General features: G+C 27.3%; 1 protein-coding gene and 1 long non-coding RNA gene across 3 annotated transcripts; one reads left to right on the top strand and one right to left on the bottom strand.

Moving 5' to 3' along the window:
• Nucleotides 1-5,890: 5,890 nt before the first annotated feature.
• Nucleotides 5,891-6,799, bottom strand: LOC149376043 (uncharacterized). Its single transcript, XM_089589842.1, has one exon. It carries the CDS (start codon nucleotides 6,797-6,799, stop codon nucleotides 5,891-5,893), a length of 909 nt encoding a protein of 302 aa, XP_089445968.1.
• A 3,564-nt stretch (nucleotides 6,800-10,363) lies between these two features.
• Nucleotides 10,364-10,963, top strand: LOC111644093 (uncharacterized). 2 transcript variants are annotated; one of them, XR_016293279.1, is made up of 3 exons: nucleotides 10,364-10,440; nucleotides 10,582-10,642; nucleotides 10,818-10,963. It is a non-coding gene; the product is annotated as an uncharacterized LOC111644093 (long non-coding RNA). The 2 variants fall into 2 exon arrangements; XR_016293282.1 differs by having other exon boundaries at nucleotides 10,413-10,440; nucleotides 10,585-10,642.
• The last annotated feature ends 267 nt before the right edge of the window (nucleotides 10,964-11,230 follow it).

The raw sequence follows: 11,230 nt of genomic DNA on the forward strand, positions 1-11,230 counted from the left end.
AACTAGAAAGTTAAAGGGCTGTGCTTCCGCGAGTTAATGATAAAAGGTCTAAAGTATTTTAATTTTGTAAATATGGTAGATTTTATAAGCCGTATAAGAAAAGTGGAATATTTATACTTTTCAGGGTCCATTTACAGGTAAAAGACATATTGTAAACTTGCCGCAAACAAAACGAACCACGTCAACTTTTTATTATCTATCTATAAGATTAGTTGCGGCTGGTTTATAACTAATAAAGTGACTTTACTGTAAGTGGCAATAATTATTTTGGATCAGCGCCATCTAGCGGTCTTTATTTTTTGGCCAGGCTCCTAAAATTCTCAATCAGAGCATTCAGGATTAGAGCCATTTAGTCAACTATAAACCAGCCGCAACTCATGATAAAGCTATAAAATGAAAAAATAACGATACGTGTGTTTTTGGCGGCAAGTTAACAATCCATCTTATGCTTGAAAATTTATCTTCAAAAGTACAAACACATAGCAGGTCGAATTTTTGGTATAAAATAGATTGTTAACTTGCCGCCAAAAACACATGTATCGTTATTTTTTCATTTTATAGCTTTATCATGAGTTGCGGCTGGTTTATAGTTGACTAAATGGCTCTAATCCTGAATGCTCTGATTGAGAATTTTAGGAGCCACTTTTGGCCAAAAAATTAAGACCGCTAGATGGCGCTGATCTAAACAACTATTGCTATTTACAGCAAAGTCACTTTGATAATTACAAACCAGCCGCAACTAATCTTACAGATAGATAATAAAAAGTTGACGTAGTTTGTGCTGTTTGCGGCAAGTTTACAATCTATTTTTTACCCAAACGTCTACCTCTAAAAATATAGATGTTCATATGGTTTAATAAAATCGACCATATGGCATTACTTAGTAGTAATTTCTGTAATTGCTACACATAACTTCACGTACATCTTACACCGTGCTCTCTTTACCAGAATGATAAAATCAGAGGCTGTAAAGTTACGTAGGTCGTGGTGGTAACGCCGCTTGGGGTGTTTCCCGCAATGCAGCAAGTAATTTAAATTTGCGCTCTACGTTACCGTCAGTTCAGTAAGTCAACTACCTTGAATTAAACTATGGCGCTGTAATATATTCCGTAATCTGGCCATGGCCTTAACTGCGCAGTTAAAACAGCAGACGACGTGAAAGTCGAGGAAAAAGTGAAGATTTCATCGCTGTTGACTGTCGTCTGCTATTTTAACTGGCCAGATTACGGAACAGAGCGCCAGTTAATTCAAGGTAGTTGACTTACCGACCTGATGGTAGCGTAGAGCGCAACCTTAAATTACTTGCTGGTGACGATTGCGGAAAACACCCTTTATAGTTTTATAACATTATTTATTCAACAGCTAGCTATTTTATCAAAAATAAAAAGGAGTATACGCACACTCTTGACACTTCAAAGAATAAATCAAGCCCGAACTTGGCAAGTTGGTTTAGACTTCAAGGCGAAAAGTGAAAAATCGAATGTCTGGCTAATAATGAGCAATTTAATTTTTCACTTTTTTTTACGTTTCAATGAATTTTGCTGAAATCAAGCTGTATTTATTCTTTGTGGATTCAAAAATGTACAACAACTCTTCTTTTTTTTTTTTAAATTGTGTAGAAAAAAGTTATTGGCACTAATAATACCCCTCAACGGAATGTATATGTACACACACTGTATCTTGATTCGTTTCCCGCGAAATTCAGAAATTTCTATGCTTATCATTCTGATTTACATTGATTCTCAAAATATTAGTTATATGGGGAACCGATTGATTTGGAAATTTGTACACCAGAAAAAGAGTAGACTCTCAATTTTTACTTTCAAAAAATAAATGAAATTTAATATTGGCAAGATTCATTAAATATGAAAAAGAAAAGTGAAAAATCAGACCACACTTTATTAATTCAACATCTGATTGTTTATTTCATGTCTCAGATTTTCAATCAATTTTGCCGAATTTGGGCTTTAATCTTTTAAGTGTCAAGAATGAGCTTCTTCTCTTATTTTTTCGTTAAAATAGCTAATTTTTTAATAAATACTGTTATAGAACTACTATATTATTTTGATCTTATGAATAAGATAGAAAACGTCAACTATCTGCGGTCATGCCCCTTAACTTTAGTCCATTTGTCCGTTAAAATGGCGTAGTTTTACCGCCACCTGGTAGATCCCGTTGTCAACACAATCGGGTTCGGGGTTCGGATTTCGGATAGTATTCGTAAGCCGCTTGCCCGCTTGCGTGATAAAAGGTAACAATCGTAACCTACGTATCAACAGTAAGTAAAGTAAACTAAGTAAATCTTACGGTAATTTAAATGCATTAACTATTTTATTAGAAATAATTACCATAAAATTGAAATAAACTTTTATTATATTTGTTAAGCGACTGTTTGTATTATAACTGTTTATGTTATTATTTCACTTTGTTATAAAAACTAAGGTTTGTGATTTTATGCAATAATTCTGCGGTTCACGAATCAAACTAACTCTAGTGAACACTAGCCATGGCTTGTAAGCAAAACCACTTTTTTCTGTTTATTTATCAAATAGCAATCTAAAAATCTCATAATCGTAGAAGAAAATTCACTGTTATCATTTTATTTTGTATTATTGAATAGAATAATATTTCAATTTTTGTTTTGGTTAATATTATTTTATTCTATTTTATTCAATTTATTAATTCATTTTACTCTTTATGGATTATACTATTTTCATTTATTTTGTTCTATAATATTTTAGTGTATTTCGCGTGTGATATTATATTTTGTTTGGATGTATTGTGTTTTGGTTTATTTTGTTTAATACTCTATTTTTTGCTCTATTCAATATTATTTTATTATATTTTATGTCGTATTTTTTTATTTAATTTTGTTTGTGTTTTTTTATTTCATTTTATTTTAATATTATATTTTTCTATTTTTTCTAAATTATTTTATTCGATTTTTAAAAATTTTTTTGTTTTGATTTGTTTTATACTCTATTGTTTTTGCTTTATTTAATATTATTTTATCACATTTAATGCCGTATTTTTTTTTTTATTTCATTTTGTATTTTGGTACTTTATTCTATTTTGATACTATTTTTTTCACTTTTTTAAAAATTTATGTTACTCTATTTTTTCGATTTTTGTTTCACAGAAATTTATTATATTTAATATTATTCTATATTATTTTATTTTGTTTTTTATTATTTTATTTTATTTTATGTTGTATTCTTTTACATTGTTATATTTTATGACAAGTACTTTCGTTTTGTTTAGTATTGTTCCATATTATTTTGTTGTATTTAAATATCAATTTTTTATATATTAATTTAATTTGTTTTATTTGAATTTATTTAATTTTATTTGATTTTTTTATTTTCTATTTTGTATTAATGTATTTTATAGCTTTTTATTTGATTAAATTTTTTATTGTACTTAATTTCCCAATTTTTTATTTATTTATTTTTTTATTTTTTATTTTTTTTTAAGATAATACGTTATATTATGATGTATTTTATTTTATTTCATTTGACTTTTTTTTTTGTTTTCATTACTTTATTTTATATTATTCTATTTTTTTGTCTTGATTCATATTATTTTAATTTGTTTTATTTTACTTACGTTTGATCAAAAATTATTTTATTGTACTTTATTTGTTTTGTTTTATATCATTTTATTTTATTTATTAGTATTTCATTTTCTGGTTTTCTATTTTATTTTATTGTACTTCAGTACATTCGAATTTCTTTTGTATTTTATTACACTTTATGTCAAATTGTTGTTTTTCTTTTCTTTTACATTATTGTATTTTTTCTGTATTTTTACAGTTTATTTTATATCCTAATTTTTTTTTCATTGTTTTATTTTATTTTTTTATCCTATTTTATCCTAATTTGTTTTATTCTGTTTTATTTTATTTTATTTTATGTTGCGTTATGTTATTTTAGGATATTTTATTATATACGACTTTATTTTATTATGTTTTGTTTTATGTTACTTTATTTTATTTAAATATTATTTTTTTGTATTTTATTTCATTTGTTTCATTTTTAATTATTTCATTAAAATTTTTTGTTTTGTTTTCTATTTTGCTTTATTGTATTCTAATGCAATTTATTTTGTTTAATATTTCATCATACTTTATTAAAATAGTTTGTATTCTGTATTAGGACATTTTATTTTTTTATCATTTTTATTTTATATTATTTTATTTTATATTAACATCATTTTTTCCTATTACGTACTAATTTGTTTTGGTCTTTTTATTTTATTTTATTAAATGCTGTATTTTTTTATTTTGGTACATTTTATGATGTACGATATTATTTTATTTTGTTTTGTTTTCTATTGTTTTATTTTATTTAAATATTATTTTTTTGTATTTTATTTTATTTATTTCATTTTAATTTTTTTTTTTTATTTTCTGTTTTGCTTTATTGTATTCCAATGTAATTAGTCTGTTAAATATTTTATTATACTTTATTTCAAATTATTTAATTTTTCAAAGTTTATTGTATTTTTTTTGTATTATTACTTTTCTTTTTTATTTATGATTTTTATTGTATGTACTTTATTTTATTATAACATCGTTTTTTCCTATTGGGTTCTAATTTGTTTTGTTCTTTTTATTATATTTTAATTAATGCTGTATTTTTTTATTTCACTGTATTATATGATGTACAGTATTATTTTATTTTGTTTTCTATAATTTTAATTATTTAAATATCATTTTTTCTATTCCTATCTAATTTATGTACAGCATCATTTTATTCTGTTTTATTTCAATTTATTTCATTTTATTTGTACATAATTTTTTCTTGTTTTATGTTTTTTTATTTTGTATTATTCTTTTTCCTTTTTTTTTATATTGATTCATATTATTATTATTATTATTTTTGTTGTTGTAAAGTTATTTTACTGTATTTAACGTTATATTATTTTGTTTCGTTGTTTTATACTATTTTATTTTGTATATTATTATTTTATTTTCTTGTTTTCTATATTGTTTTAGTGTTTTTGATTGCATTTTTTTTGTTTTATATTTTATTACACTTCATTTTAAATGGTATTATTTTTCTTATTTTATTGTATTATTTTGTCTTACATTATTTCATTTTATTTTGCATTATTTTATTCAATTCACGGGGCAATCACTCAGTAACATATGTTATTATAAAAAAGGAGCACATTTAAGAAAAAGTCAAAAATCCGTATCCTTCGGTAGCCCCAGGATTACTATACGAGTTAAATTTAATAATTAAAAAGTAGTTTTACAAAAAGTTATTTATGTAAATGTTTACACAAAATAAATTTTCAGATTAAGTAGTAAATGTAGCAAGGAAATAAAATTTGGAACATAAGTTGATCATAATTCATGACGAATGCATACAGTTGAGAAAAATCAAACAATAACAAAAATGTTTTAGAATCAAATTTAATAAAAAAAAAAAACATAACAATATTAAAGTTTAAAAATTTAATTACTATAAAAATAACACAGTTGTAAAGGCAAAGGAAATGCAACTATTATGATGTAAGTTTTGAAGCTCGTTTCTGAATGCTTTTAGACTGTGAATATCCCACAGACATTTTTTTTTTTTTTTTTTTTAATTAAGATTATTTCAATTTTTGAAAATTGATATTAAAAAAGAAAAAAAAACATAATCAGAGTAGAATGTACCCAATATTATGAATTAATTGTTGCAGAATAAAAAATTTCATGATTTAATTAATAAATGATATTATAGTAGATGTAGTTAGAAAGGAAAAAAAATGCAGAAGCTTTCAGCCAATAAATTGACACTAGTTATTTTAATTACATTAGAAATTGTCCAATTAAAAAAAAAAAATAGATTGTTTATTCATAAATTTACTGGTAAATTACCAAACAATCTTGTACAAATTTTCAGGAAAAAGGTTCCTCATCAGTATGCAAGTGAATATGCTTTTCCAAATCATCTTTGTAAGTAAAACAACCACTACAATAATCGCACTGAACCAGACGCAAGTCAGTATGTTTACGAGAATGTGCTTTAAGATTAGATTTTAATCTAAAGGATTTGTCGCAAATATCACATTCGTATGGCTTCTCAGTGCTATGAATACGAAGGTGTTTGATAAGATGATATTTTCTAAAAAAAGATTTTTGACAATGAGAACACGTGTAGGGTCGCTCGCCGGAGTGTGCGCCACGAACGTGTCTGGTAAGATGATGATGTCTAGGAAAACTTTTTTGACATTGATTGCATTTGTGGGGTCGCTCGCCACAGTGTATGCTACGAACGTGTTGGACAAGATCATACTTTCGAGAAAAAGTATGTTTACATTGGGTGCAGTTGTAATCGTGGAGTCGCTTGTCTGTAGAGTGTACGATATTCAAGTGCTCGATAAGACGATGTTTTCGAAAAAAAGATTTTTTACAATCAGTACAATTGTGGGGTCGCTCGCCCCAGTGTACACGACGCATGTGCTGGACCAGATCATACTTTCGAGAAAAAGATTTTTCACACTCGGTACATTTGTGGGGTCGATCGCCAATGTGTACGCTACGGACATGTTCCATGAGTTGGTCTTGTCGATAAAATTCTGTGCCGCAAATTTTACATTCGTGTGGGTTTTCGTCAAAGTGTACGCTATTGATGTGATTTATTAGGAGATTTTTTTCACCAAAAGATTCATCACAGAGTGTACATTTGTGGGGTTTGTTTTTGGCATGTCTAGTACGAATGTGCCTGTCAAAGTTACAAGACTTGATGAATATTCCGCAAAATTCGCACAAAAAATGGGATCCGTCGTTGCGTTTATTCGCCTGCATGTCTTTACAAAGACTTTATTTGATGACGTTGACTCGTTAACATTTATTCCTTTATGTATGTGGATAGATGTCTTGCCAGAAACAGAAAAAGTTCGGTGTCCTTTAATTTGTGTTCTGGTGGCTGAAAATTAAAAATCATTATATATTTAAAATTTCGTTCGTAAAAATTTTAAGTTCCAAAAATTAAAAAAAAAACCAATGATTAAAGACATTTATTTTTTGTACTATACTGTTACCGTTATAGACTAAAAATTTTTTAATTCATTAATATTTGAACATACTTATGTGTTATTTTATGAAATAGTAAAAACATGTACATTTTACAATATTTACGAAGCCTTATTTTGAGCAACTGTACAACATTTTTAACATGTGAAGATTCGCCAAATATAGGATTAAATAATTATTCTCTTCTCGGTCTCAAAGTGAAGATAAACTCTGTAGGTAATATTGTAGGTCAAAAGTTCCAAAATAGTGCCATGTAGCTTCCACTATTTTATACAAAAATACAAGAAAAAAAGAAAGTATCAGAAATACTTAAATTACGCTGCCTTTAAAGTTTTTTTACTGCCTTATTACCTTTAAAGAATTTCTCTAAACGACTTCAAATTTCATAGAGAGCTGATGTCATACACGTTTTAACGAAATATTTGTTATTTTTATATACATGTCTATATCAATGTTATGTAAACGGAATGTTTATTGCAAAATTAATCATATTAATTAGTAGATTTGCACACCAACTCTAAGTACTGTTGCGGTGCATTAACTTTTATTTTGCACCGCAAACTTACAATTTTTCAATACACCTCCCTCTACATTTTCTGCATTCTGCTTCGATTTTGGGACAGAAATAACCTTATTACAGTCCTACATGGAGTATTACAGGTTTGACTAAGTTTGAGCTTGGCAAAGTATACTTTTTTATTGAAAATCACACTTTACGTAAGATGGCAAAAAATGTATATCTGTTTTAATTTTTTCAGTCGCATCGCTGACTAATTTACCCGGCTTATGGTGGACTATAACGTGGACTACCACGTGTACCACGTGTATCAGTGCTATTATAATAACGGGGTACTCCACTGATAAATGTATCAGTAGAGATTGCGAAAGAGAAATATTATTAGCAACGTCAACATGTGTTTGTACTTAAATATCCATGGCTTATTCGTTGTGTGTATTGAGATAGCAAATTACTTTTATTTAAGAAAACAATATATTACGCAGCTATAAGTTTTTTTTAGTATAAGTTAAAGAAGTTTTTTTTTCCTTTTTTTTCTTTATTTATTACATTATTCCTATTATTTATTCTACTGAGCTTTCATAATTTTAGCATAAGTATGTAACGAAATCTTGAAAAAATTGTTGGTCATGTCTTGAATCTCTCTTATCTCATTTAATATTATTCTTTGTTTTCGTTTAAAACAAATCGTTGTATAAAATTAAGTTATACAGCTATATAGACGAAATTGTAAAGTTAAACAATCTCTTTAAAATTATTCGAGTAAAACTCACCTTCTTCTTTGAACCAATATAGTTAAAGATTATTACACGTGTCTGCACAACAACTTGTGTGGCATGTAGAATATCACTAATAAAACACTTATAATCAATTCACTATAAATGCAATATTTTTAAACTATTAACTTCTAACAAATAAACAAACTTGAAAGTATATATTTTAACAATGAAAATAACTATCTTTTCAACTTATATACTACAGTACTGTGCTTGTCAGGAATATTTGTTAATGGTCATTTGAAACGTGCCGACGTTTGCATAATAAGCCAAACTGAAAAGTATAATGGTAGTCGTATCTAGTCATCGGTTAGTTAAAAACTCGTTAAGACGTGTGAAACGTATGTCTTGAATATACTTGTGAGTTGATAATATTTATTGGTTCAAGTACACATTCTTATGCTACGCTGTAAATAAGAAAAATTAATGCGAAGAGCAGGAGAAAAAATTAATTTTATCAGTAAAATAAGGTAAAGTGTAAGAAAATTTGTTTTTTTCAGGCACACATATAACACGTGTACATATATTGTCAAACTTTATTATGTACATTTCTAAATTTGCCTTAGAGCAGCAGCTATTCATTACAATACATTTATTTCATATTACTTTATTAATTAAACTATTAAGTTAGCTATCATTATTTTTAATGCAAATTTCATCTAAAATACACCTTAATATCAGAAATATCATTATATCATTGCAAATAAGCGACCGTGTACAAAAAAAATAATGGATGTCGCCAGGGCAAGTACCGGGTCCGAAAAAACTGTGAATCAAGACCTGAGGGACTCTTTGTCCTTGCTTTGGTCAACATCCAAACGTAAAAAAACGCTCAAAGTAAGAAACAAATTAAATTTTTTACTACAAATTTAAGTACTTTTTTTCTTAGAAACACAAAAGTTTAAAAGCATGATTTATCAATGAAATTAAAAATAATAAATTTTTACTTAAACAAATTATTAAATATAACGTGTTTTCCTTAATTCTGTAAAAATGATATTTAAAATATGGTCGAAAATATCGGTTGAAGAAGTACATTGACACTGATATTGCTACTTCGAAAGTTTGATTGAAACCTGATACGTGGTGATTGCAGAGATGGCAATCGAGTATACATCAACAGTTGTAAAGTTGAAATTCATTATTTTTTTTTAATGAAAATTAAAAACTTGCTGTTTTCTGAAGCACATGCAGTCAATATTGGTTGCGCTACCTTACACATCCTGTACTAGTATTCCTATTATTATACCTGCCTCAGACCCCATATATCCTCAGAAATTAGAAAGTTACACCAAATTGGGTAAAATAATTGTCAGAAATTTTACAACACATGTATATATTATATCCCTAGATCATCTGGTGTAGCACAGCGTAAACCACTGGATACAATTCCAATTAGATACCAATTCAAATGTCGATCAGGAATCATCAGCGGTCCACCACTGTCACCCAACGAAATTAATCAATTCTATACTTTTAAAAATTTTTAAGAATTAATTTATTTTTAATTAAATAGTATTTTGTACTTTAAATTACCTGGCAAGCATCTGTCAATAACAAATAAAATCAACAAATAAATTGAAACCAGTTATAAACAGTACTATTAACATCCATCATTAAAATAATCATTTTTCATTACATTTTAATATTACATGGAATGTTTTTTCAAGTCTAACAGTAAAAAATATCAATTGGAAAATATGCAAGTTATTTAAAGATTTCTTATAGTTTAATAATTAAAAATTCGTATTATTTTTGTTTGTTGACATTTTACATTTCGTAACACTTTGTTGTATCTGCAGAATCGAAGCTTCTGTGTTGATAATCAGGGGCTTCCTCTTTTACGAGGAAAACTGCATTTTCATTGTATAAAAAACAGTGTAGATAATGAGATATAGATAGTTGCTTTTGCTTTCAATATAAAGAAAAACAAAACTCACCGTAATCCAGTAGCAGTGTCCACGTCGTGCTTGCAGAATATTACCAAATTTTTAGACGTACTCCAAGTTGCCAACAATAAAATGTATCAATGGTCAGGAGTAATTTGTTCATATTTCTTACTTATTTTAGTATCAACTCAAGCAGCTAGTATTAAAAATTGTACTACTGATAATTATGAGGTGATTTTAAATACTAATGTTTTTGAGTTCTTACGGTTCAACATTACAGTTATAGATTTAAAAAAATTCGATAACCTAATATTCTTAAAATAATCTACCGATTTTTTCATACTAATTAAAATTGTGCATTAAAAATGTTAGCAGTGCTATACCAATGTCCAATGTTGTAGTAAATGCTGCTTGGAAGGTGTCTGTGTTCCAGGTAAATATTTTTAATTAAGATGCCAAGTAAATTTCATCACGGGTTTATATATCTTCTCCAGGGCGATTGCTGGGCCCTTAGTTAATATTATTTTTCCTGCCTAGGGTGCAACAAACGTCCAACATAAAAACAAGCCCAAGGTGGAAAAAGTATGTATTTTTTTTTCTTTTAACAGATACAGATCAGTGCAGGGATAACAACCTCGTCATAACAAAGCGATCGCCACAAATGACTCGCCGTACATGTGCAGATATTAATCCTCCATGTCCACCTTCTAGCAAATGTGTTTTACATCAGGTTCAATGTTTTGTTGCTCCTTGTTACCCGATACCAATGTGCATTGACGAAAGTGGTAAATGGATTTTCGATTGATAAATTACTCATGAGTGTTGTATGTTTTGTATTTGTGTATTTTATTCGACAAAAAATATGTACCAACGTTAAATTAATCACGTGATAGATGGATGTTTGATTTCTCAACAATTTACTGATTACTTTTTCAAAAATATTTTTTTTTTTTCATTTTATAATAATAAATCAACTTTTTTTCCTACGATGATTAAAAAACTGTTATAAGTTCCCTATATA

This window comes from Copidosoma floridanum, unplaced genomic scaffold (genome assembly GCF_036245765.1).
Source record: "Copidosoma floridanum isolate Cflo_tuat_1 unplaced genomic scaffold, Cflo_Japanese_pri ptg000001l, whole genome shotgun sequence".
NCBI classification, from domain to species: domain Eukaryota; kingdom Metazoa; phylum Arthropoda; class Insecta; order Hymenoptera; family Encyrtidae; genus Copidosoma; species Copidosoma floridanum.

Excerpts from the sequence above, each read along its gene's own strand:
- LOC149376043 (XM_089589842.1), bottom strand. The coding sequence starts at position 6,799 with ATGCAGGCGAATAAACGCAACGACGGATCCCATTTTTTGTGCGAATTT.